Source organism: Nelumbo lutea, chromosome 5 (genome assembly GCF_056320005.1).
Source record: "Nelumbo lutea isolate HS-2025 chromosome 5, American lotus-T2T, whole genome shotgun sequence".
NCBI lineage: Eukaryota > Viridiplantae > Streptophyta > Magnoliopsida > Proteales > Nelumbonaceae > Nelumbo > Nelumbo lutea.
The window spans coordinates 2,269,535-2,292,729 of NC_142688.1; the positions used below are offsets into that span (position 1 = coordinate 2,269,535).

The window sequence follows — 23,195 nt, forward strand, 5'->3', positions numbered from 1 at the left end:
TATATATATATATGTTTTTATAAAAAATAATATAACAAGTTTATAAAAATATAATATAAATAAATAAAAAACATGTATATTACATATATTTATATTTATAAATATATAATTCAAGGGATCCGAATCCGACAAGAATCCGATATAATCTCTGCTGCCGAAAAAACATTATACCGAAAAGAGCTATTATGATGCCGGACGATGTATTGTCGTTACTCCTCGGTTTGGCCAAAATAAAACGTGTATTTAATACTCCCTTGAACTCGTGAACTTCTTCTCTTCTCGAGACTCTCCAAAACCCTCCGCCTACAGTACCCGGTTCGCAGAAACAATAATATCATGGACTAGGGTTTCCGCGGCATACTTTATTGTTGCATCATCCTGTTTTGCTTGCCAGGAGTAAGTAGGGTTCATCTGCCACTTACCGTGCTTACTTCTCCAAGCTCTCATGGCGGGGTCTCGAGTTCAGGTTAATAAAGCTCATAAGAGCCGCTTCTCTTCGAAAGCTTCTCGTCAAGTTCACAAAACTTCTCGAATAGGTGATTTATCAAATCATTAATTCATGATTCCCTAGTTCATAGTTATCGATAACCATAACATCGTGCTTTGCTTTAGTTTTCGCTTGTTGTTTTGTTTTGTATTGTTTGTTTGTTTTTTTTTTTTTTCAAGTTTACATGCTATTTTGACTAACCACTACTTGTTTCTGTGTGATGATTTAGATAAGAGCAGAATTTCCAAACCGGAACGCAATGTTGTCACGGGAGCTCGTGCTGCTCGGATACAGCGTAACAAGATGGTTCAAATTGCTTTACGATTTTGGTTTTTATTTCCATATTTATAACAAATGACCATTAATGCAAAATTTCGAGAGCAGCGAATTTGTCTAATATAGTTACGCAGGATATAAACCGTCAGTCTTGAGTTGTACAATCCCTTCCGGTTATCTACACACTTCTTTGTTTACTTCACGTATCCCCCATAAAACATTATTTTCATTTGTGATATTTGTCCGTTTTGCCCATGGAAACTTAGTGTCTCAATGTTTCAACGATCGATCTAGCTTTCCTGGGAATCAGAGTATTGGGAGGCATAGTTCTGTCCACACTTTTTTTTCTTGTTATTTTTTAATTATTCTTTATCCATCTAGGAGGAATCCAATTATTCTTTATGCCTTTATTGGGTAGTGCAGAACCAAGCTTCACGCTATTTAGCTGGTTTTTGTGCTTGCATCTCAACCAATTATACATCATTGTAGGCACGGGACCAGAAACGAGCTGCACTTTTGAAAGAGAAAAGGGCCTCAAGTGGATCTTCTAGCCCACCCCGTGTTATTGTGAGTATTTCTTTTGATGAATGATAATAAATTTATTAGTTCAAAAGCAGATTTAGAGTGAGTTCATACAACATCCCAAGGAGAGGCACGAGCTGCAGCCCCTCCTTGAATCTTACAAGTAAACTAGGAAAGAAAAGCAAGAATCACAACTGAGCCCAAAACAATTCTTTCCTATTTACCCCTTGCTCAGCTAACACATCTGACAAAGTATTTGCTGATCTCCCCACCCACTGTACAGTGACCAACATATTCATTGTCAACCAACTAAATTTCTTCATTTCATTCTTGTAACGCCACATAGCCTCTTTAGGATTTTTCAATCAACCCACCACCACTTTGGAATCCCCTTCGATTGTTAGGTGTTGTACCCTAGTTGGTTTGCAAATTGCATCCCTTGTATAGCAGCTAAAAGTTCTGCCCTGATGGAGTCCCCAATTCCCAAGTGACCTGAGTAGAGCAACACAATCTCTTCCTTCTCATTTCTCAAAGCACCCCCCATTCTGGATAATTCTGGATTACCTATGCTACTTCCATCAAAATTCAACTTCAGTGAGCCTTCGGATGGAGGAGACCAACTTGTAATTGATTTGTTCTTTAGGGATGAACACCTCGCTACTGCTGACCAATTTCTCCAAAGGTCATTAAAGGAGAATCGATGAAAGATTTCCAATGTCTTCAGCCAAGGTATTGCCCTATTTAACACAAAGTCTTTCAATTCCTGACTGCTCATTTCCTTTTCTTGAAAAATTATAACATTCCTTTCTTCCCAAAGAGCCCAAATCAAGGCAGCGCGAGAGTCCAACTACTCCCAAACAACGAAAGTAGTCAAGCCCAAAGGTCTGCAGAAAAGGGACAAAATATTAATAAGTGGTAACAATCCTCACTGTGAGCTCTACAGAGGATACATCAATTAGAAGAAATACAAAGGAAATGTCTTCTCTTTTGTAGGTTATCTAAAGTGTTTATTTTCCCATGTAATATTTCCCAACAAAATGCCATACTTTTTTGGGGAATTAGCTTACACCAAATTTCTTTTGATGGAAAGGGTTGGTGAGTAGAAAGTTGAGAGATGGACTTGAAGAAAGAAGCACAAGTGAAGGTTCCATTGGGTCTAGGAGTCCATACTCTTTTATCTGACTTGGAGGGATCCAAACAAACATGATTAAGACAACCAAGCAAGACAGAAAGAGATTCGGTTTTGTCTTCCCTAAGTCCTCTACGAAACCCAAAATCCCAAGTAGGATCTAAGGGTGTTCCCAAGTGTGAGACAAATTTTGAGACCACTTCTTTTTTGTACAAAGAAACAGAAAATAGCGAAGGGAATATATCCTTTAAAGGTGTGTCTTACCCAAATATCCTCCAAAAAATGAACAGTGTTGCCAGAACAAACTTTATACCTGATAAAATTGAGGGATTGAGGAAGGGTGTTGTGAATGGCCTTCCAAGGTGCTACTAGGTTAGCTTACCTTGATACACCAGTATCCCATCCATTCTCTGACCTCCCATGAATGCTTCCCACCACCTTATGCCACAATCTCTTTCTTTCCAATGGCCATCGCCACAACCATTTCCTTAATAGAGGTTGATTTTTTCTAGTTACCCTCCCAAGTCCCAAACCCCCATCTTTTTTACTTCTGCACACAATTTCCCAATTAACCAAGTGATCATTTTTTCTTGTCCCGGCTCCCATAAGAAATCTCTCATCAACTTCTCTAGTTTCCTAGCTTCCCTAACTGGTATCCTAAAAACAGACAAAAAATAGGTAGGTAAGTTAGCCGATGTAGCTCTTATTAGGGCAATTCTCCCTCTTAAAGAGACATAGTTCCTCTTCCATGAGGCTAATCTTTTCTCAAACTTTTCTATCACTGGGGTCCAAAATCTACTCTCCCTAAGATTTGCCCCTAAAGGAAGCCCTAAGTATGACATAGGCTAAGTAGAGGTGGAACACTCAAGACACTCCGCAATAGCCTCGACCTCCCCTACCTCCAAATTTATACCTGCTATGCAACTCTTTTCCAAATTTATTCTCAAATTAGAAATGCTTTCAAATCCTTTGATTAACTCCTTTAGGTTTGCTACCTTTTCGCTAAAACCTCCTTCACAAAAGATCATTAGGTCATTTGCAAACTGAAGGTGGGTGGCGGGGATTTGGTGTCTCCCTATTCTCCAACCCCTAATGGCATTTTCACTGTCAGCCTTAGTAATGATCCTACTAATCACATCAACTACTAAGGTAAAAAGGAAGGGTGAGAGTGGATCCCCTTGCCTAACACCCCTCCAAGCTGGAAAAAAGTCCCTCACCATACCATTTACCAGAATAGAGTGGTGACAAGTAGTGATACACCAAAAATTCCAGCTACACCACATGTTCCCAAATCCACAGTTTCGCATAACCTCTAATAAAAACTCATAGTCCACCAAATCATAGGCCTTTTCAAGATCCAATTTACAAATGAAACCTCTCTTCTTTGACCTTTTCATTTCCTCCACACACTCATTCGCAATTAAGATCTGATCTGTTATTTGTCGCCCTTTAATGAAAGCCCCCTGGGTTTCACTAGTGATAGAAGGAAGGACTGTTTTGATCCTCAACGAGAGCACTTTAGCCATAATTTTATAGATGCTTGTCACCAGACTAATAGGCCTATAATCTTTTGGGTGGTTGGCATCATTCTTCTTAGGTATCAAGGCCAAAAAGGTGGCATTAATTTTAGGGCTTATAATGTGGTTGTCTGCAAATTCTTTAAAAACTTCAACTAAATCCTCTTTCAACACCTTCCAACAGTCTTGATAAAAACCCATTGTAAAGCCATTTGGACCTGGAGCCTTGGATCTATCCATTAGAAAGACAATTTTCTTAATCACTTCTTCCTCGAAATCCCTTTCCAGCCACCTTGCCACTCCATCATCAATTCTTGTCCATTCCACCCGTTCCACAATTGCTCTCTCACTCAAAGGTCTTCTATAAATCGATTTGAAGTGGTCCACAAATTTTTTGGCTATGTCATCCTGGTTGGTAACCACCTCTTCTCCTATCTCTAGCTTGGTCACAAGATTCTTTCTTCGTCTCCCATTTGCCAAATCATGGAAAAATCTCGTGTTCCCATCGCCTTTCTTAATCCACTCGTGTCTAGATTTTTGTCTCCAATTGATTTCTTCCCTCAGTAACACCTATTCCAAATCTTTTTTCAATTGTCTCCTTAACACTCTGTCCTCCTCGGTCAACCAATTTTGAGATTCCTTTACATCCAAGTTTTCTATTTGGGAGATTAGGCACAATTTTTGCTCCTCAAACCTACCAAAATGATCTCTATTCCACTCTTTTATTTTGGTTCTCAACCTTTTTAATTTCTTATGAAACTTGATCCCCCTCCATCTAACCCCCCTCTCCTCACCCCACCATTCCTTCACTTTTTTCACAAAATTTGGATGGGTAAGCCACATATTTTCGAATCTAAAAGGTTTGGGTCATGTAGGAGAAAACTCAGTACCTATCTGGATAGGACAGTGATCGGAGGTGACCCTGGGTAACGCTCTAGCAACCAAGTTTTCCACACTATTCTCCCAGGCAAGGTTAAATAAGAACCTGTCCAACTTTGAACACAAAGGGGTTTCCTAAAGTTGGACCAAGTGTAACTGGCTTGCAGCAGAGGTATTTCCTTCAATTCACATTCTTCAATAAAACCATTAAATTTCTTCCTGCTTGTTGTAATTACTTGTTGGGGATTACTGGTTTCATCAGAGAATATAATGACATTAAAATCCCCACCCAGGCACCAAGGGCCATACCATAGCTCCTTGATTGCATATAGTTCCTCCCACATCTCATTCCTCTCTCTATAGGAATTAGGGCCATAAACATTGGTTAAGACACATACACACCCATCCTCTACATTCTTACACTTAATGGAAACTGAGAATCTGCCTATCAATTCTTCCACTACTTCCACCACATCCTCCCTCCACAGTGTTACGATCCCCCCCGAGGCTCCCCAAGAAGGAGACGAGCTCCAACCTAAACCTCTAGACCTCCAAAAACTCCTCACCCATCTCCCATCTAATTCCATCATTTTGGATTCTTGTAACAGCACAATATCGGGTTTTTCCCTTTGGAGTAGGTCTTTGATCACCCTTCTCTTTCTTGCACTCCCTAATCCTCTTACACCCATGAAAATGCCATAATCTCCTCATTTTAGGCCCTTCTCCTATCCTCTCTACCACTAAATTCTAAATCTCCCTCAATGTCTGAGATTAGCCTTTCCACTTCAGATGTTTTTTTTTTTTTCTTTGTGAGTATTCTACCTCTGAGTTTGTGACATTGTTTTATGGTAGTAGAGTGCACTGTCACCCGGTTATGTCAAATTGTTTTGAGAGCACTGTTTTGCATCAAAGTAGTGCTAAACCTGGTTCATGACCAAGTCTGTAACCATGGTTTATCAGTTCATGATGCTCATGAACCATGATTCTTGTAATCTTGTAAGGACAAATGAACCAACCCATTCTATGAACTCTCTTTATTTCTTTCCATTTGTTTTTGATCCATGTGCTAGTTTAAAATAATAATATCATGGAATCATTAGCAAAAAGCAGCTCCATTGTTATACATGTCCTGGCAATATAGATGTATAGCCTGTACAACCAATAGCTGCACACAGGGTACCAAAAATGTCAGTGTTGATCATAAATGCCTGTAGATTATATTTTGCTAGATATAGGGAAGTTCCCTAAGTTAATTGTGTATGCTTTTTTTTTAATCTTCTCATGATGTTGTCAACAGGTCCTTTTTGGACTTTCTGCCTCTGTAAAACTAAATGCAGTTGCAAAAGATCTTTTAGCATTATTATCTCCAGAGGATACAGAAGCCAGTTCTGCAACAGTTGCTTCTCCGAATTACAAACTTCGAATAACAGTATGTTCCAGATTAACTTTCTGATTCTTTTATAATTGCCACTTTTCATTGTATTCTCTGCAAAAATAACAGTGTCCTTTTGTGGAGTAATATTATAATTATTATAAACCCTTTTCAAGGGAAAAGAACAATCCACAGTATGTTACAATGGCTAGTTGGATTAGGGAGAGGAATCGGGGTGGAAGAAAAAGGACTAAAACAAAATTGAGAACTCTTTTGTCTATCTGAATACATTATCACTTGATGCATGTAACTTGCTGGTACATGCATCAACTATATATGTCTAAATATTTGCTTGTCTTTCCTAGGTCTTGGAAGCACCTCATGGAGATTTATTATCATGCATGGAACTGGCCAAGGTATTTAGTCATTTGATCAAGCAGGGTGTTAGCTTTCTTTCCTGGTTCTAGTGGCTTGTAGATATTTTACATCCCTGACAATGCCTTTTCTTTTGATTAACTCTTGGTTGCATGTTTGATCCTAGGTTGCTGATTTGATTGCTTTCGTAGCATCAGCTAGCTTGTATTGTGAAGGAGGCTCCAGTTATATTGACTCCTTTGGAGCTCAATGCCTCTCTGTCTTTAAAGCCATTGGTTTACCTGGCACTGCTGTGTTGCTTCGTGTGAGTGTGCATCTATGATTCATTCTCTTTCTTGAGAAGTTCCTCATGAGTTGGAGGCTAATACTTTTGCTTGCATGTCTTAGGATCTGCCGGTGGAGCAGAAAAGAAGACAAGAGTTGAAGAAGATATGCTTCTCTAGCCTCGCATCTGAACTTCCTGAGGATTGTAAATTTTATCCAGCAGATACAAAAGATGAGTTGCATAAGGTTATAGTGTATGCATAATACTTTCCCAGCTTAAAACTTGCAAACCGAGCATTTTATGATATCCGAGTTTGAATAGGATCTGTTATATTCTGCTTCTGTTGGTCATAATTTTCATCATGCCTATTACTTTCCTTATTCCATATATTACATACTCTTTTGGTTGGCAGTTCATATGGCTTTTTAAAGAGCAAAGGTTAACAGTTCCTCACTGGCGAAGCCAACGACCTTACCTTATGGCCCAAGAGGTATTCTTTCAAAAGCTATGCATGTATGTGTTGTTTAAATCCTCACAATTATTCGTGGAACACTAAGTTCTCTATGAGCTTTCCATGTCTGTTTAGCAATTCCTTTTTTTTTGATATCTTCTGAAAGGCTACACAACAGGGGTAGCCCATCCCCCAACCCATAGCCCCTCAACCTAGGTGTAGGCGGGATTCGGTCCCAAGTCTCCACTACGACCAGCAGGAGACCTTACCAACCAGCTGGTTGGCACTCTGCTCTGTTTAGCAATTCCTAGTCCCCAAGAATTCTAATAAACAGTTATATTTCTTTAATAAACAAAGTTATGCAAATGCTATTTGGGCTTGTTATTTGCTTTTTTTAAAAGAGTTGTTCTAGGCCCCCCTCTTTGTCTTCTTCCTCTTTACCAAGATAGGCATTTCTGTCACCACTTCCAATATCACCTTTGTTGCTATTACTGCTGGCTGTTTTGGGAGGAAGGGGACTAGGAACTGTTGAAGTGATGGTTTTGAACTGTTGAGGTCCATTTTGTTTTATATGGTTCTCTACATACTTAATTTTAACCTTAGGTATTTTATTCATAGAGAATTAAGTAATCTGTCTTAATAATTGGCAGGTTGATTTGGTACTTGATGATTGCAATCCAGGAAAGTGTACCCTTCTCCTATCTGGTTATCTCCGCTCTCGCAGTCTCTCAGTGAACCAGCTAGTAAGTTGTTCATCATTGGATTGATTATGCTGATTGAATTAGAATGGCATTGTCAGCTTCATGTGATTATTATTTCTTTGAATTAGGTTCATGTTTCAGGTGTAGGGGATTTTCAGTTGGGCAAAGTAGATGTTCTCAAGGATCCATTTCCTTTGAATGCAAAAAAAGGGCCAAACTTTATGGATTCAGACGAGGTACAGGTATTGAAAATTTTGCCTTTACAAATATCTAAAATAGATAGAAGTTTGTGCATTGACATGCCCATCTTTAAAAACCTAATGATGGTTGGTCAAGGTTTCACATCAGACTTGAGACAAACCATCGGTTTTAGTTGAGCAAACCACAGCGAGAGTAAGAGAAACTTGTGGCTTCCAACCACTTCAATGACATTGCCCCCATAGAATGCAACATGTTAAGGGTTTAGGATACTTCAGTAAATATGCTTTTATATAATATATTTTTTTGATAGATGTGTTTTTATATAATACTTTGAAGCACAGTATCAGAATCCTGTCTGGCAAGGCATCCATCAGTTAGGAAAACTTTAGGCATGTGGTATGTGATACTGTCTATGCTGTAGGACTCTCAGGGAGTTTGTTTTTTATGCTTTGAGGGCTTTGATTTGAGCTTTGCCTTGAGGCAAACTCAAATTTTAGTATCGCTCTCATTTCTGGAAAAAAGATCCACATAACTGCTGTGATACTGTCTATGCTGTAGGACTCTCAGGGAGTTTGTTTTTTTATGCTTTGAGGGCTTTGATTTGAGCTTTGCCTTGAGGCAAGCTCAAATTTTAGTATCGCTCTCATTTCTGGAAAAGAGATCCACATAACTGCTTAGCTGAATTGCTATTTGTTTTGTAGATGTGCTACTAGTGTGGTACTATGCCTTTTCAAGGCCTTATGCAGTGGTAGTAGTTGTTTTCTCTTGACCAGTGGGATGGCTACTGGCTAGGTAGTGGGTGGGATGACAAACGTCATTTATTTTCTTTTGATGGATGGCAACATGATTTCAAGTTGTGGGCATAAAATGGTTGGAGAAGTTCAATGTTTGATCCCAGTGTCTTAAAAATGAGAGGCATGAAAAAAGCACGAAGGGCCTTCTAGCATTCTAGGCACAAGGTGCAGGTTAGGCACCTGCTCAGATGAAGTGATGAAGATGCAAATTTGTGAATTATACCAAAGTGCTTCAAGTACTCAATAATTCAAGCATGTGAAACAAAAAACATGTTTGTCAATCTCCTTGTTGCATTGCTTCAAATTAGCTAGTATGCTGTTTAAACACCTTGTGTCCCTAATCCTAGGAGGTTGTGGGCTTTACACTTATATCTTGAAGGCCCTTTGAGGTAAATCCAAACAAAACAAACCGGTGAAGGGGTTTGAGAGGCAGTTGTGACTGTCTACATGTGCTTGACATGCCTATGTTGAGTGTTATTATCTTAAATATGATAGTATAATTCCTTGGCTGTGTTTGCATTTTTTTGAAGAGTAAAGAAAATTTTAATTAAAATGAAATAATATTACAATCAGAATGGGTGTCAAGATAACACCTGGATTAGCTAATCAAAATGAAGAAGACCACATTACAAGCTTGAATTTCAAGGGCATCCCAAAATTTTCCCACCAAATCTGATATGTTAACTTGCTCAAATTCTGTAAGGATCAAGGCTCAGTCTGTTACAATCTTTCCAACCGGAAGTGACTATCACTTCAATGCTCTTTGAATGCAGTTCTGTATGACACTGAGTATACACCAACGGACCAACCTCCTCCCCTGACTTCCTGAAGGCTCTTGGATCCCACAAGATGACCAAACCACTTGACCGCCCCACTGTGTTTGCTCCACCCATTCTCTACTCTCCTCACCCCAAATTTCATTTTTCATTCTTGAGTCAAATTTCTCCAGTTTGTTTCCTGCCTGTGTTTACATTTCCTACGACTGACTCCTCAGAAGCTTGACATACTCTTTGAGGAGGGGTGTTCATCTTCAGCCATAATATTATTTTTTTTAAGAACAAAATCACTTATAAAAAAATCAAGTACAAAATCAGTTGTTATAAAATGGTTCGTTAGGCCAATTTCTTTTAATTTGTTAGTTTATTTTTTGATTAACAACAAGTTTCAAATGAATATGCTGAATGTGATAAATCGGTTATCATAAAAACTAGTGGGCTTATGTCCTTTTGTTACTTGATTATTTTGTTAATTTCTTTTATATGTCATTGATGAACTTTTCCATGTATTTGCCCTCCATGTTTCTGTTCTTTTTGATTAGTCTATGTTTTGCTTTTTTGTCCTTATTTATTCCCTTTTTGAGTACTGAATTTTATATGGATATGTATATCTAAATGTTGCCAGGTTGTTCACTCTTTAGTTCCTGATTCTATGAAACAAGAACATTTGCTTGTTGAGAACGTTCCGGACCCTCTTGCAGGAGAACAAGTAAGCTCTTGTGGACAGTGAAAGCTTGCTCTGTATTTTGTTTATAGCATGTGAACTATTAACTTCTTATGATACTACCTGAATGCTGCTACCACAATAGCTTGCTGCAGGTCCCTTTTGACATTTCAGTCTGTGTTATTGTCATATGTCTTTCTTTCTTTTTTTTTTTTCCATGTACTTGTTGATCAAGAAATTATATGTGGTGTTTTGCTTCAGACATGGCCAACAGAAGCAGAAATGGCTGAAGCTGATATGATTCACAAGCGGAAAAAGTCAAAAAAGAAGACGCTTCCCCGAGGAACCTCAGAGTACCAGGTTCTATATTCTGTTCATCTGCATCATTTTTAATGTCTGTCAGTCATCACTGATTTGTTTATAGATAGAATGCAAACCTGATCATGTTGGTAAATTCTTTTCTCTTTTAATTTCACAGGCTGCTTGGATTTTGGAGGATACAGATGATGATGATTCAGATAGCAATGATGATGGGGATGATGGTATGGTATTGGATGAAAGAGGCACTGGTTTTTCTGCTCAGGAAGGATCTAGTCATTGGGATCTTGATGAAGATCAAGCTTCCCTCTCACTTAATCTCAGAGATTCTGATGAAGAAACTGAAGCTGATACAGCAATGACTGTGAGTATATGCCATTTTATTGAAAGGATTTGTGCATATACATGCATGCCCCGTGTACAGTAAGATGAAATTCAGAAGGAACTATTTAGTCTTGGTATTGGCATTTATTGTATTGAGAAGTTAATTATTTTTGCTATGCATGATGAATGATATTGTTTCTACTTGCTACCCAAGATGGCATGGACACTTCAAATTGGATGCAATGTCCTTGTTATAGACTTCAATTTTTAATATAAATTCCTTATTCCTGGTTGGACACCTTGATTCAGCATGCCTTGTAGGGTCCATGTAACAGTTTAGATGGTATAATTGATTCACTTCAATGTTTATGTCTTTCAATTTGTCATGTTCTTAAAATTGGAATGTTTTTTCTTATAGCATTGGAAACTCAGATGGCTGAACCTTAAGATGTACATTGCTTCTTTCAGGACGGTGAAAACTTGACCAAGGAGCAGATAGAGAATGAGATCCGGAAGATTAAGGATGCACATGCTGAAGATGAGGGTATCTTTCTTTTCACATACTAAGCAGTCCCTTTTTATTTTTTCTTTTCTTTCTTCAAGTGCTTTTCCTCACAGTTTCTTAGATACAGAATTTTCAATCATCTTGGGCAAATGTTTTTTTTTTTTTTTGAGAAAAATTAACTGATTTCATTAAAAAGAGAAAGAGGTACACAAGGAGGTGTACAGATACATAACAGGGGACAGACCCCTGAGAGTTATACAGGACGAAATTTGTCACAATACAAGGACTCCAGATTGGCACCTAGTTTTGCTAAACCATCTGCAGTAGCATTTAACTCCCTTGGAATCCAGTTCAGAGAAGCATTCATAAGAGCCGGTAGATCTCTTGCCTCTGATATGAAGTGAGTCTCCACGGTCCAGCTTCCTGTTGTCCTAACCATTTTATGGTGGTTGCTGAGTTGCCTTCGATGGAGAAGTTCTGAATACCCAGTTTGCTGACTAGGCAAATCCCTGTAAGAGCTGCTAATATTTTGGCCTTTGTAGAGTCAGCTAATCCAATCGGTCCACTGTAAACCCAGCAAACGAGTCCATTTTCATCTCTTAGGGTTCCCTCTATACCAGTAACTCCAGGGTTACCCAGAGCACTTCCATCAAAATTTAGAGTCCAAGTTCTTGCCCTTCTTGTTGAGGGGACTCTAGGGGTGTGAGGAGTGTATGGGGAGGAGTGTAGAAAGTGGACCACATTCCTGTTGAGGTCGTTGATATTGACTCTTTTGAACTCTTTTGAGCTGGAAGCCCACTGATTACAGTGATAAACAATGTGATTGAGCAGCTCACCTTTAGATTTTGCCTAATTTTCAAACATACGATTGTTCCTTTCCTCCCAGATTCCCCAGAGTACTGCTTGAAGCACCATCAGTTAGTAAGCCTTCCCTCTCTTGCTCAGGCCTCTTCTATGCCATTGAGAAATCCAATCTTGAAGGTGTGATTGGGAGCCACCCATTTATACCCAGCTAGCTGAAGGAAGTAGTTCCAGATGTTTCTGGTTATCTGGCAGTGTATGAAGAGGTGATCAGTTGTCTCACCCTCACAAAGACAGAGGATACAAACATGGGGGGAGATATGAAGCCTTCCAAGGTTCTTCTTCTGAAGTAACTCGCAAATGTTAACTCGATTCCGACACGCCTCCCATACGAAGAAACTCACTCTTAAGGGGACAAACCTGCACCAGATTTTCTTGAAGGGGAAGCCACCGTCTTGGTTTTCTGCTACCTGAGCTTCGAAGAACATGTTAGACGAGAATTCACCTCCTGGGTGTGGTTTCCAGATTCGAGAATCTTGGGAGTTTGGGAAATGTAAATTTCTTTGAGGGAGAGGAGGTCAGCTAACTCGCTTATCTCCGGTTCCCTTAAGGGTCTTCTGAGGCTCAAGTTAATGGTGCTTTCATTGGAGGAATAGGGGAGGCATTGAGAAATGGTTGCATCTTTGTTTAGGGTAAGGTTGTAAATCCTAGGATAGGAGTCTGCCAAGGTGGAATCACTCCACCATAGATCAATCAAGAATTTTATTCTATTTCCATTACCCACCCTAAATCTTGTGAAAGAAAAGAAGAGGTTATGAATGGAGGTGATACCTTTCCAAGGGGCTGAGGAGACTAGCCGGTTTGAGCGGAGATTGCAGTCCCAACTGTTGGCATTTAACCCATACTTGTTTGTGATGATAACTACCCATAGGGAGTTCAATTCAATGGGGAATCTCCACAGCCATTTTCCGAGTAGGGCATTGTTCTTCTCTTTTAGGTGTTCGATTCCCAACCCTCCAGCCTCTTTTGGCTTGCTAACCTGATTCCAGTTTACTAGATGCCTTTTTCTATCATTTCCAGCTTCCCATAGGAAGTCTCTTTGGAGCTTCTCGATCTATGATCTGATTTTGGTTGGGATCTGAAATACTAAAAGGAAATAGACAGGCATGTTTGCAAGAGAAGCCTTTATAAGGGTAAGTATGCCTCCTTTTGAGAGATAGCAACGCTTCCAAGTAGCTAATTTCTTTTCACATTTTTCCACCACTGGCTCCCAAAAGTTTGGACTTTTTGGATTCCCACCAAGGGGCAATCCCAAGTAAGAAAGGGGGATGTTTTCCATTCGGCAATTCAGTGTTTCCTTGAAACTTCCCAGAAGAGAATCTTCAATTTGGTTTATAGTTGCTAGGCTGCTCTTTGAGTAATTAACCTTCAACTCGAAGACTAATTCAAAACATTGAAGCACTCTTTTCATACTTCTGATGTTCTCCAAATCTGCTTCTAGGAACAGAATGACATCATCTGCAAATAAGAGGTGGGAGATATTTATGGCATCTCTTCCTACCTCAAACCCCTTTATTAAGTTTAGGCTTTTGGCTTTTTCCATGAGCTGGCTAAAGATATCCATTACCAAAGTAAAAAGGAAAGGGGAGAGAGGACAGCCCTATCGAAGACCCCTACTAGCTTTAAAGTAACCTTTGGGCTCTCCATTGATCAAGATCGAGGACCGGGTTGAACTTATACAACCTTTCATTTACTATAGCCACTTTGTTCCAAAACCCCTCAATTTCAGAATTTGGAGGAGGCGGTCCCAATCTACTTTGTCGTAATCTTTTTCCAAATCTAGCTTCACAAGAAGGCCCTTCCTTCCACTCTCTCTTCTATCTTCAATAACTTCATTTGCAATTAGGATGCTGTCTACAATTTGTCTTCCTTTCACGAATGCAAACTGATTTGGAGAGACCAGTTCTTTTAGGACCTCTCTAAATCTTTTTGCTAGGACCTTTGCCAGGATTTTGTACACACTCCCTACTAGACTTATTGGTCTGAAGTCTTTCACTTCCATGACACCTTTTTTCTTTGGGATTAGGTAGATAAATGTCGAGTTATTTCCTTTGTTTATAACTGCTGTGGAGTGGAATTCCTTAAAGACCTCCAAAAGATCCACTCTTACGATTTCTCAGCATATCTAAAAAAAGAAGATGGCGAAGCCATCGGGCTCGGGGGCTCTATCTCCATCCATCTCGAAAACTGCTTCTCTTATTTCTTGCTCCTCAAAATCCCTTTCGAGCCATTTTCTCTTATCTTCTGCTAGAGTCGGTCCTTCCCAATCTCTTAAATATAACTTCCTACCACTTCCCATGGAGTGGGGGTTTTTGAAGTGATTAAGAAATGCTTATGTGATTTCTTCAACATCTTCCACTTCCCTTTGGTCCACCTTGATTTTTGAGATAAGGTTCTTTCTATGCCTTCCCATCGCGTAGCTGTGGAAGAATTTTGTGTTATTATCACCTTCCTTTAACCATTTGACTCTTGACCTTTGCCTCCAGAAGATTTCTTCTTTTCTGATTACCTTTTCCCAAAGATTCCTTAAATCATCTCTCCTTCCATCTTTGTCCAGAACTCCTGATTGTTCCCTGTTATCCAGATCTTCCAACTCCAAAAGGATGGCACTTTTTTCCTCTGCAAATGATTTAAGTTCTTTTTTCCTCCAAGCTTTCAGTTTTCTTTTCAGGAATTTCAACTTTTGCAGCAATCTATGCCCAGCCCAGCCTTCAACTCTACATTCCTCCCACCTGGAAGCTATCTTTTTGTGAAAGTCTTTATGTAACGTCCACATTTTCTCCAGTCTAAAGGGGGGTTTTACCTTTCTTGACCGTATCTGTTCTCAGGACTAGAGGCCAATGATATGAGATGCAGCGAGGTCTGATTTCTTGGAGGAGATTTGGGAATTTTTCCATCCAATCTGAAGTTACCAGAAACCTGTCTAGTCTGCAGCTTGTTGGGTTTTCTTGCAGATTTGACCAAGTGAACCGGCCATTGTGGAGGGGGAGATCACAAAGGTTATGTCTTGAGATAAAACTGGAGAAGTCCCTCATGCTTCTAGTTACTTTTCTTCTGTTGGAGTTTTCTTGAGATAATCTTGTGACGTTAAAGTCTCCTCCTACTACCCAAGGGATATCCTCAAATTCATGTAGAGCATCCAACTCTTCCCAGAGTCTTTGCCTATCTGCGGGAGCGTTTGGCCCGTATACTCCAGTCAAAGTCCAGTTAAAGCCATCATTGTTATTGGTGAAAAGAACTGAGATTGAGAACTCTCCTTTGTCAATTTCAGTGCCCGAGACCTCCTCTTTATTCCAAGCAATGATAATTCCTCCTGAAGTGCCTACAACAGGAAGAACAAACCATTTCTTTCCACGAATCCCCCAAATTGCACTGAGAAGCTTCCTGTCCACTTCTTCTTCTTTTGTTTCTTGGAGAATGACTGTATCTGGGTTTTGGTGAGATTCGAGAGTGGAAGGCGAAGCAGAAAATAATTCAGGCAAAGAAGAGGAAAGGGAAGGGTAAACTCTGGGGTAGGTGTGTGGTTCTCGTCCTCAATCTCTTTCTAAGCTTGCGGGCTCACAGTCGATCCCGTACTCAGGGTTTACAAGATGAGTGTTCTCTAGAATTTCTATGCTTCCTCAAGCTTCCTTCCTAGTGAATAGATCCTTGGCTCTCAAGAGAGCCACCTCTTTGGGGTCTGGTTCGGTCTCTGTCGCATAAGAGCTCGATTCTTCATCTGTGTCAGTTCCATCTGTCTCAAAGGGAGAGGAAGAACTTGAATTTTCTGGTGAAGAGGGAGATTCCTTAGCTGGGAGGTGTTTCTAGAATTGGTTCAGTTAGGAAATTTGGAGTCTCAGGTGGGCTTGGACTGTGGGGGTCTACTTTCAGATCCATCGAGTGGGCTTTTGACGGTTTTGGCCTAGATCTTGTGAAGATTTTAAGTCCTTCAGCTTGTGGGGCCTGTTAGAAGGGCGGCCCACTTTTTGAATACAATTTGAACTTTGAGTTGAGTTGCCATAAGGGGCTTGGCCTGCCTTGCTTTTCTGGCTTCTCTTTTTAAGGGGTATATAAGTGCTCTTTTTGGGAAATAAAATAGGCTTCTCCAAAAAAACTCTCTCTGGCATCTTCCTTTCTTCTGAACTTCGAAACTTTCCTGAAATGGGTCTCTCGCTTGTAGTAGCTTCTGGTCCAGTTGTGGGGTGATGGAGATGAATTGACTCAGCGGGTTGTGCAGGCATCTTGAGCAAATTTTGGAAGAAATCAAAGCTTATTCTTCTCCATTTCTAATATTTTCTGTTTAGATTAAGTAACTAGAGAACTAAACCATGGTACTGCTGTACTGGAGTACTATAGGCTGGAAACTTTGATTTAAGTGCTTCTCTAGATCCATCTTTACATTAAACTTGTGTTTTAATGTTTTCAGAATGTGTAGCATATGCACATATCTTGCATGCACCAGTCCCAAGACAATGTCTCTTATGTTATAACTCTGGGTAGTGTTAAAAGGCATGCCTAGGCTCACAGTGAGGTGCATCTTAAGGCATGTGCTTTTCTTCAAACTTAGTGCTGACCCTTTCAAAAGGTGTGCACCTGGTGTGCCCTGTGCCTCAGCTAGTCAGCTTTGCTCATGCCTTTTATAAGTTTGATTTTTTATTACTTTTCTTACATTCTCGTGTATTTTACTCCTCTGTAATGATTCATTAACTTCTAAATTACCTTTTATTGGTGCTTGTGCAACGGTCTATTAACTTTTAGAAAAACAGAAAACAAAGACCTTTTCAATACTTTACTTTACCTTTAAAAAAAGACCTTTTGAATACATTAAACCCTAGATTTGTGAGGATAGGATCTCATATAGCAAAATTTCCACAGAAAGCGACAACAATATACTTGATCTTTGATCTCTAGCATTAGAAATGCAAGATGTCTAACATCATACTAGCTACTAGCTAGTTGAAGTAATGCAACAAGGAGACAGACAAACATGAGAGTGTGGCACTTTGCTATGATCCATGCTGCATTTAATTCGCTTTGAATGTGTTATATATTTTTTGCATGTGTTTTGATTTGAGTGAATAAGATTTTTAATGTCATTTATTTTCAAAATTTTTCCCTTGTTTCATTTGGGCTTGTGAGCACCAGAAGGCCTTTGCACTTTTCTTGCACCTGTCATTTAAAACACTTCTGCAAATGAAATTCCATTCATCGGGCCCTAGAATCATTTGGTGAAGCATTTAAAACACTTTTCTTGCTCATGATGACCATTTTTTAGCTTTTTATGCTTGCAGTGTTTTCACTTTTGTTTTTCTCTATACATGCGGATGTTTTACTGTTGTTTAAGCCTTTTGACTCATATAGTTAATAGAAACCTAAAAGAACTTGCAACTCTTGTGATGTTTTGAAAAGTTAGGCAGCGTATACAACTTCTGAACTGCGACAAATTTGAATATGTTACTTAAAAATGTTTGTTATGGTTTCAGAGTTCCCGGATGAAGTTGATACTCCATTAGATGTTCCTGCTCGAAGACGTTTTGCCAAGTATAGAGGCCTTAAGTCATTTAGGACCTCTTCATGGGATCCCAAAGTAGGTAACATTATGATAAGGGTGGTCATTTGGGCAAACTCTTATAAGCGAGCATGGTCCTAGCTATATTCTGGAAGTATTTCTTTTCCAAGAAGCACCCCTGGATCTTTGCCCAAATCATTACCCTCTAATGATTATGACTGTTTTTGGTAGTATATGTTAGTTTTTAATTTACTGCATTTCTTGCTTATAAATGACAGGAATCTCTACCACCCGAATATGCTAGAATTTTTGCATTTGATAATTTTGCAAGAACACAAAAACATGTTCTTGCAAAACCTCTAAATATGGAGCAAGGAAGTGAGGATGAATGTATATCAACAGGCTCTTACGTGAGGATTCATGTCAAGGAAGTTCCACTTGATGTTGCATCCAAACTTTCTGTCTTGTCAAGAACATTCCCTGTTCTAGCATGTGGGCTCCTCCAGCATGAGTCAAAGATGTCTGTCCTTCACTTCAGGTATTTCTTCTTTTGTCATTCTCCTTTCTTAATTTCAGTTTCTCAAGTGTTGATGGTATACATGAGACCATTCTGCAGAAGTTGTTACTTCAGTGAAATCTAATTTTTTTTCACCATGTTATCACTTATAAATTTACCTTCGAGGATTTGTCTTAGCACATGAAGAAACCATGGTTTACATGGAATACACGAGGAATTATTCTGTTTTTCTTTTTCTTTTTTTGGTCGTTGGCTCAATGACTCCTACATTTCTACCAATGAATTTCTGTAGTGTTAAATTCCATTCTTGTTTGCTTCTCTGAAGAAATTGAATCGGCTTAGGGTTTTTTTTTGAATGAAGTTGTCAAAATTTCTTTCAGGGTTTTAGCTGAAGATGCTAAGTTGCTTGATTTCTGCTCAATTTAGTTTTGTTGAATGTGCTTGCTCAGGAAACCTAGCAATTATTTTTTTGATAAAAAATAACCGAATATTTATTAAGATATATCAGAAATTTTACAGTGCAATACAAACAATTCTTGGGTGGGGTAGCAATTACTACTGTATTCCTGCATAGATATACAACTTATAACAAGCCCAATACAGTTGATTTCCAAAAACCCTTTGCTTTGCTAAGTTATCAGCCATCCCATTTTCAGATCATTGAATCCATTGTAATCAGATCCAAATCAGGCATTGTTTGGTGACTTAGTGACAGAAGTAGTCATGAGCTGCCTTGAGATAGCATTATTATAGAATATTTAAAACTGTTATATAATTGAATTAGGTGTAAATATGGAAAAAATTCTTTAATCTATTTGATGATTTTATCTTTTACACACATTGATGGTTCAGATTTGGATCTGATTGAACAGTTAATAAACTGATTAGGCATTATAGGAGGAGGTTCTACGGAGTATATTCTTTGCTGATGACAAAGAACTGATGATGAGACTTGAACAGGGGTTAAATGCAAAGTTGAAACTCTAGTCAGATGTTCTTGATTTAAAAGGTTTTAAGATAAGTAGGACTAAGGGGATGTTTCATAATGACTTCAGTTGCTGAACTGAATCGTTTATTGCTTCACCCTTTAGTGGATAAAATAATTAACTGATAACATATTCAAGAGTATTCTACTAACCAACTTCAGTGTCATCCATTAAGTTTTTCATTTAACTACTTCATCTGTTGTCAAATGGATCGTAAGATGAAATACGTGGAGGAATAAAGCTAGCTATATTGTATAGAGCAGAATGTTGGATGGTAAAGATCAAGAAGCAAATATGTGCAAAAAAAATGTATGGAAGAATATTTGTATTGGAGGACCTGTTTTGGGGTTGGGCTATATGGTAGTATTTTATTGGTAAAGAGATAATGGGTTTAGGTTATAGTTCTGCTCTGTGGGTGAAGGGAGAACTTTTGTTTGTTTGTTTTTTTGTTGGATAAGTTTCAAGGGCGAAAGAGGTTGTAATCATGTTCCCTTTTTCAGGTCAATAATTTCCTTTATACCTGTTGGTGATAAAGAAGCGTTTTGAATATTTTCTTTATGTTTTTGCAGCATAAAGAAACATGATGCATATGATGATCCTATCAAATCCAAAGAATTGCTGATCTTTCATGTTGGATTCCGCCAATTTGTTGCAAGGTAATGTCCCATGATGTAGGTATTGGAAGTGATCTCCAGTTTCTTTTGATATAGGCTCTTGGTAATGTGATAATTGTTTTGCAGACCAATATTTTCTTCTGATAATATAAACTCAGATAAGCACAAGATGGAGAGGTTTCTACATGCCGGACGCTTTGCCATTGCTTCAGTTTATGCTCCAATATCTTTTCCACCCCTTCCTCTAATAGTCTTGAAGAGTGGGCAAGGGGAGGGTGCTCCTGCTGCTGTTGTTGCCCTTGGTTCATTAAGAAGTATTGACCCAGACAGGATAATTCTAAAGAAAATCATCTTAACTGGGTAGTTTTTATTCTTTTCTCTTTTTATCTTGTTTATAACTATCCACAAAGGCATAATTTTGCATTTTTTTTATCAGCAAGGCATTGTTTGGCATTTGTAATGCCTAAAATTTGTGTTGGTATCCTTTAATGGTCCAGATATCTCTTTGTTCTGGATTAATTTATAAAAAAAATTGGTTCTGGATTACATAGGATGCAAGGGGGACTTTCTTAGTATGCCCTTTGGCTGCATTCAGATGCTGGTTCCTACATTATAATGATCAAAGGGCATCTTTTATGGAAAGTAGATGATGTCAAATTGATAGGATGATCCAAATTTATGACCCCCAAAATGTCCTAGGCTGGATGAGGGAATGGTGAACCTTAAACTTGTTATTTGAGGGCAGAAGATAGCTTCTGCCCTGCCTGATATGAATGACCAGTTCTTCTAGTGTAAACTTCGGCACTTGTAAGGTGGATTTACATTTAATGTTTCTAATTGTCTTCTTAGTATGCCCTTGTATGCTTGTCTTCAGATTTACTCATTTATTCGGGGGGAACTTCATTGTAGTTATGTATATTTATGACACCTTGTTGATTTCCTTTTTTTCATTGTTCATGATCTACAGCCAGATGCATGGCATTTGAATCTGGTGGCAAGAAAATTATACCGGCTCTATGTCAAGTCCTTTTATAATACAAGTTCGTTCCATCATAGTGATGGGAAACTATCTGCAGGTCCTGCTGCCTTAAAAAGTTTTATTGTTTCTATACTTAAGAAGGCTTAGCTGAAGTTGTAGTGGGGTACAGTGAGACACATACAAATAATTAATTGTGTAGCAGTTGTAGGACGTTTTCAGTAGAGTGCCAGGGCTTTAATCCGACATTCCTTCATCTTCCCAATGTTTTCTCAAAACTGACTGATTGCATAGTGGTTATTTCTCTTTAGGTCCTACCTGTTCTTTTCTTAACAAGTTTCTGGGTCTATTTGTTTAATTAAGAGCATGCTGTCTTGGTCCTGCAACAAAGTCCAATATAGATTTAGTTTATATCTTTAAAATATTCATTCAAGTTAAATTCTTGTTTGGAATGTTTGTTTGGTTGTGAAGTGGACAATCACTTTTATATCTTTATGCATGGGTCTCTTTAAATTCCATTGCAAATCTGTGTCAAATAAGTTCCTCATTGTTTATAAATCATGCCTTGTCTAAGTAAACCATAGAAATTTCATGATCAAATAGAGATATTGGGAGTTACTTAATGTTGTCTATATAATATGCTTCCTATTTCCTCCTGCTTATGTGGTTTCTGGGGACCATAATGTTGTGCTTTCTAAAGTGCATTCTCTTCAATCTTCATATTTGGTTATGTTTTATTCACCAAACTCTGTTCTCTCATGCAGTTATCCTCAAAGGGTGTCAAAATTAAAAGCCATAGTGCGGTACATGTTTCATAATCCTGAAGATGTGAGATGGTTTAAGGTAAAAGTGTTTTTCATCAGAGTTCATGTTCAACACTTGCATCTTTTTGCACCTACCCTAGTACAATGGTGTTTGTAATGTGTCTGGTGATTGTGCAGCCTGTGGAAGTATGGACAAAATGTGGTCGCCGGGGTCGCATAAAGGAGCCTGTTGGTACACATGGTATGGTGGTCATCTTATTTTGATAGTTCTTATTTGAGGGAATATGGAATGATGCAGTGCACAGCCAAGGATTGTTTTCTGTTATAATTGCATTCTGATCACTGTTACATGTTCACCTGTTGGTATATCCTAAGAGTTTCATTTGCCAAATGATCCTAATCATCTGGTTGAATACCTCTTATGTGGTCTGTACAGTTTCCTATGTGGACTATAATGAATAGGAGCATCAAGCCAATGACATAGAAAGGCCTGGTCCATCCAAGAGGCGCATCACTGATTTGATGTTCCAGATCAAGGGTCACTTAATTTCAATTAGTACATAACTATAGAAAACCAATTGGTGAATAATCCCTGTTTGGGGGGGTCAAGAATGATTTCTTTTCTGGAAATTATATCCTATTATAGCACTAGAGAGTAGGGCTCTTGATTAATCTTCTCATTCAGGGCTGTGGACCATTTTTATCTTTTGATAATTTAGAGGAAGTAGTGAATTGTTTTTGTTTCACATTTTTTTCAGGGGCAATGAAGTGCATCTTTAATGGTGTTGTTCAACAGCATGATACTGTATGTATGAGTTTATACAAGCGTGTGTACCCCAAGTGGCCAGAACAGCGGTTTACAATTCTTGGTACTTGATACTTGATCATCAAGGAGTTGCTACTGTTGTAACAGAAGTTGAGAAAAGAGACATTTTATTGATGGGGATGAAGCTCTGGTTCAGATTTATTTTCTTTTTGTTTTTGTAAATTTCATATTTGCTATAGTAAGCAATATGTGGTTTGAGTCTGTCGTATAGTTGTCAAAATCTTGGTATTTACAATATAATTTAATAGGGATTCGAATCAAGAATCCCAAGGATTTTGTTTTAAATCTTATTTTTGAATTTTGAATTTTGATTCATTAATCTTATGATTTACACCAATGTTACAATTTGAATTGATTCAATTAGGATTTGGCTCGTACTTTATTTTCTATTTCTTTCAATTTTTTTAAAGAAAATATATTTTTAGGTTATTTAAGACCTCGAGTTTATTTTCGACCATGCGTAGATTAAGGTTTAAGGGGATATTTTGAGGACTACTTGTTTATATCATCTTGGGCTTCCGGTGTAACAGTATATGGGCGTATGGGGTGAGAATCAATGCTATTTGTTTTGTTTATTTTTTTATTTTATTTTTCTGAAACTGATTTA

The 23,195-nt window shown here is 38.4% G+C and overlaps 1 protein-coding gene across 4 annotated transcripts; it reads left to right on the top strand.

Moving 5' to 3' along the window:
• The first annotated feature begins 237 nt into the window (after positions 1-237).
• Positions 238-22,873, top strand: LOC148849797 (pre-rRNA-processing TSR1-like protein). Of its 4 annotated transcripts, none has more exons than XM_088943745.1 (21): positions 238-536; positions 717-793; positions 1,253-1,330; positions 6,108-6,239; positions 6,548-6,598; positions 6,724-6,861; positions 6,945-7,067; positions 7,235-7,312; positions 7,924-8,016; positions 8,103-8,216; positions 10,371-10,454; positions 10,671-10,769; positions 10,888-11,091; positions 11,520-11,595; positions 17,880-17,983; positions 18,184-18,443; positions 19,978-20,064; positions 20,149-20,382; positions 21,763-21,841; positions 21,940-22,003; positions 22,521-22,873. In XM_088943745.1, the coding sequence occupies exons 1-21, from the start codon at positions 446-448 to the stop codon at positions 22,637-22,639; spliced, it is 2,385 nt and encodes a 794-aa protein (XP_088799871.1). In that variant the 5' UTR covers positions 238-445; the 3' UTR covers positions 22,640-22,873. The 4 variants fall into 4 exon arrangements, with proteins under 4 accessions (XP_088799871.1, XP_088799872.1, XP_088799873.1 ...); XM_088943746.1 differs by having other exon boundaries at positions 263-536; positions 8,103-8,210; XM_088943747.1 differs by lacking the exon at positions 1,253-1,330 and having other exon boundaries at positions 263-536.
• The last annotated feature ends 322 nt before the right edge of the window (positions 22,874-23,195 follow it).

Bases quoted from the DNA above. Each gene is read 5' to 3' on its own strand.
- LOC148849797 (XM_088943745.1), top strand. From the start codon at position 446: ATGGCGGGGTCTCGAGTTCAGGTTAATAAAGCTCATAAGAGCCGCTTC. The intron at 20,065-20,148 runs GTAATGTCCCAT...ATTGTTTTGCAG, and splicing joins TTCCGCCAATTTGTTGCAAG to ACCAATATTTTCTTCTGATA. The intron at 21,842-21,939 runs GTAAAAGTGTTT...GTGATTGTGCAG, and splicing joins AAGATGTGAGATGGTTTAAG to CCTGTGGAAGTATGGACAAA.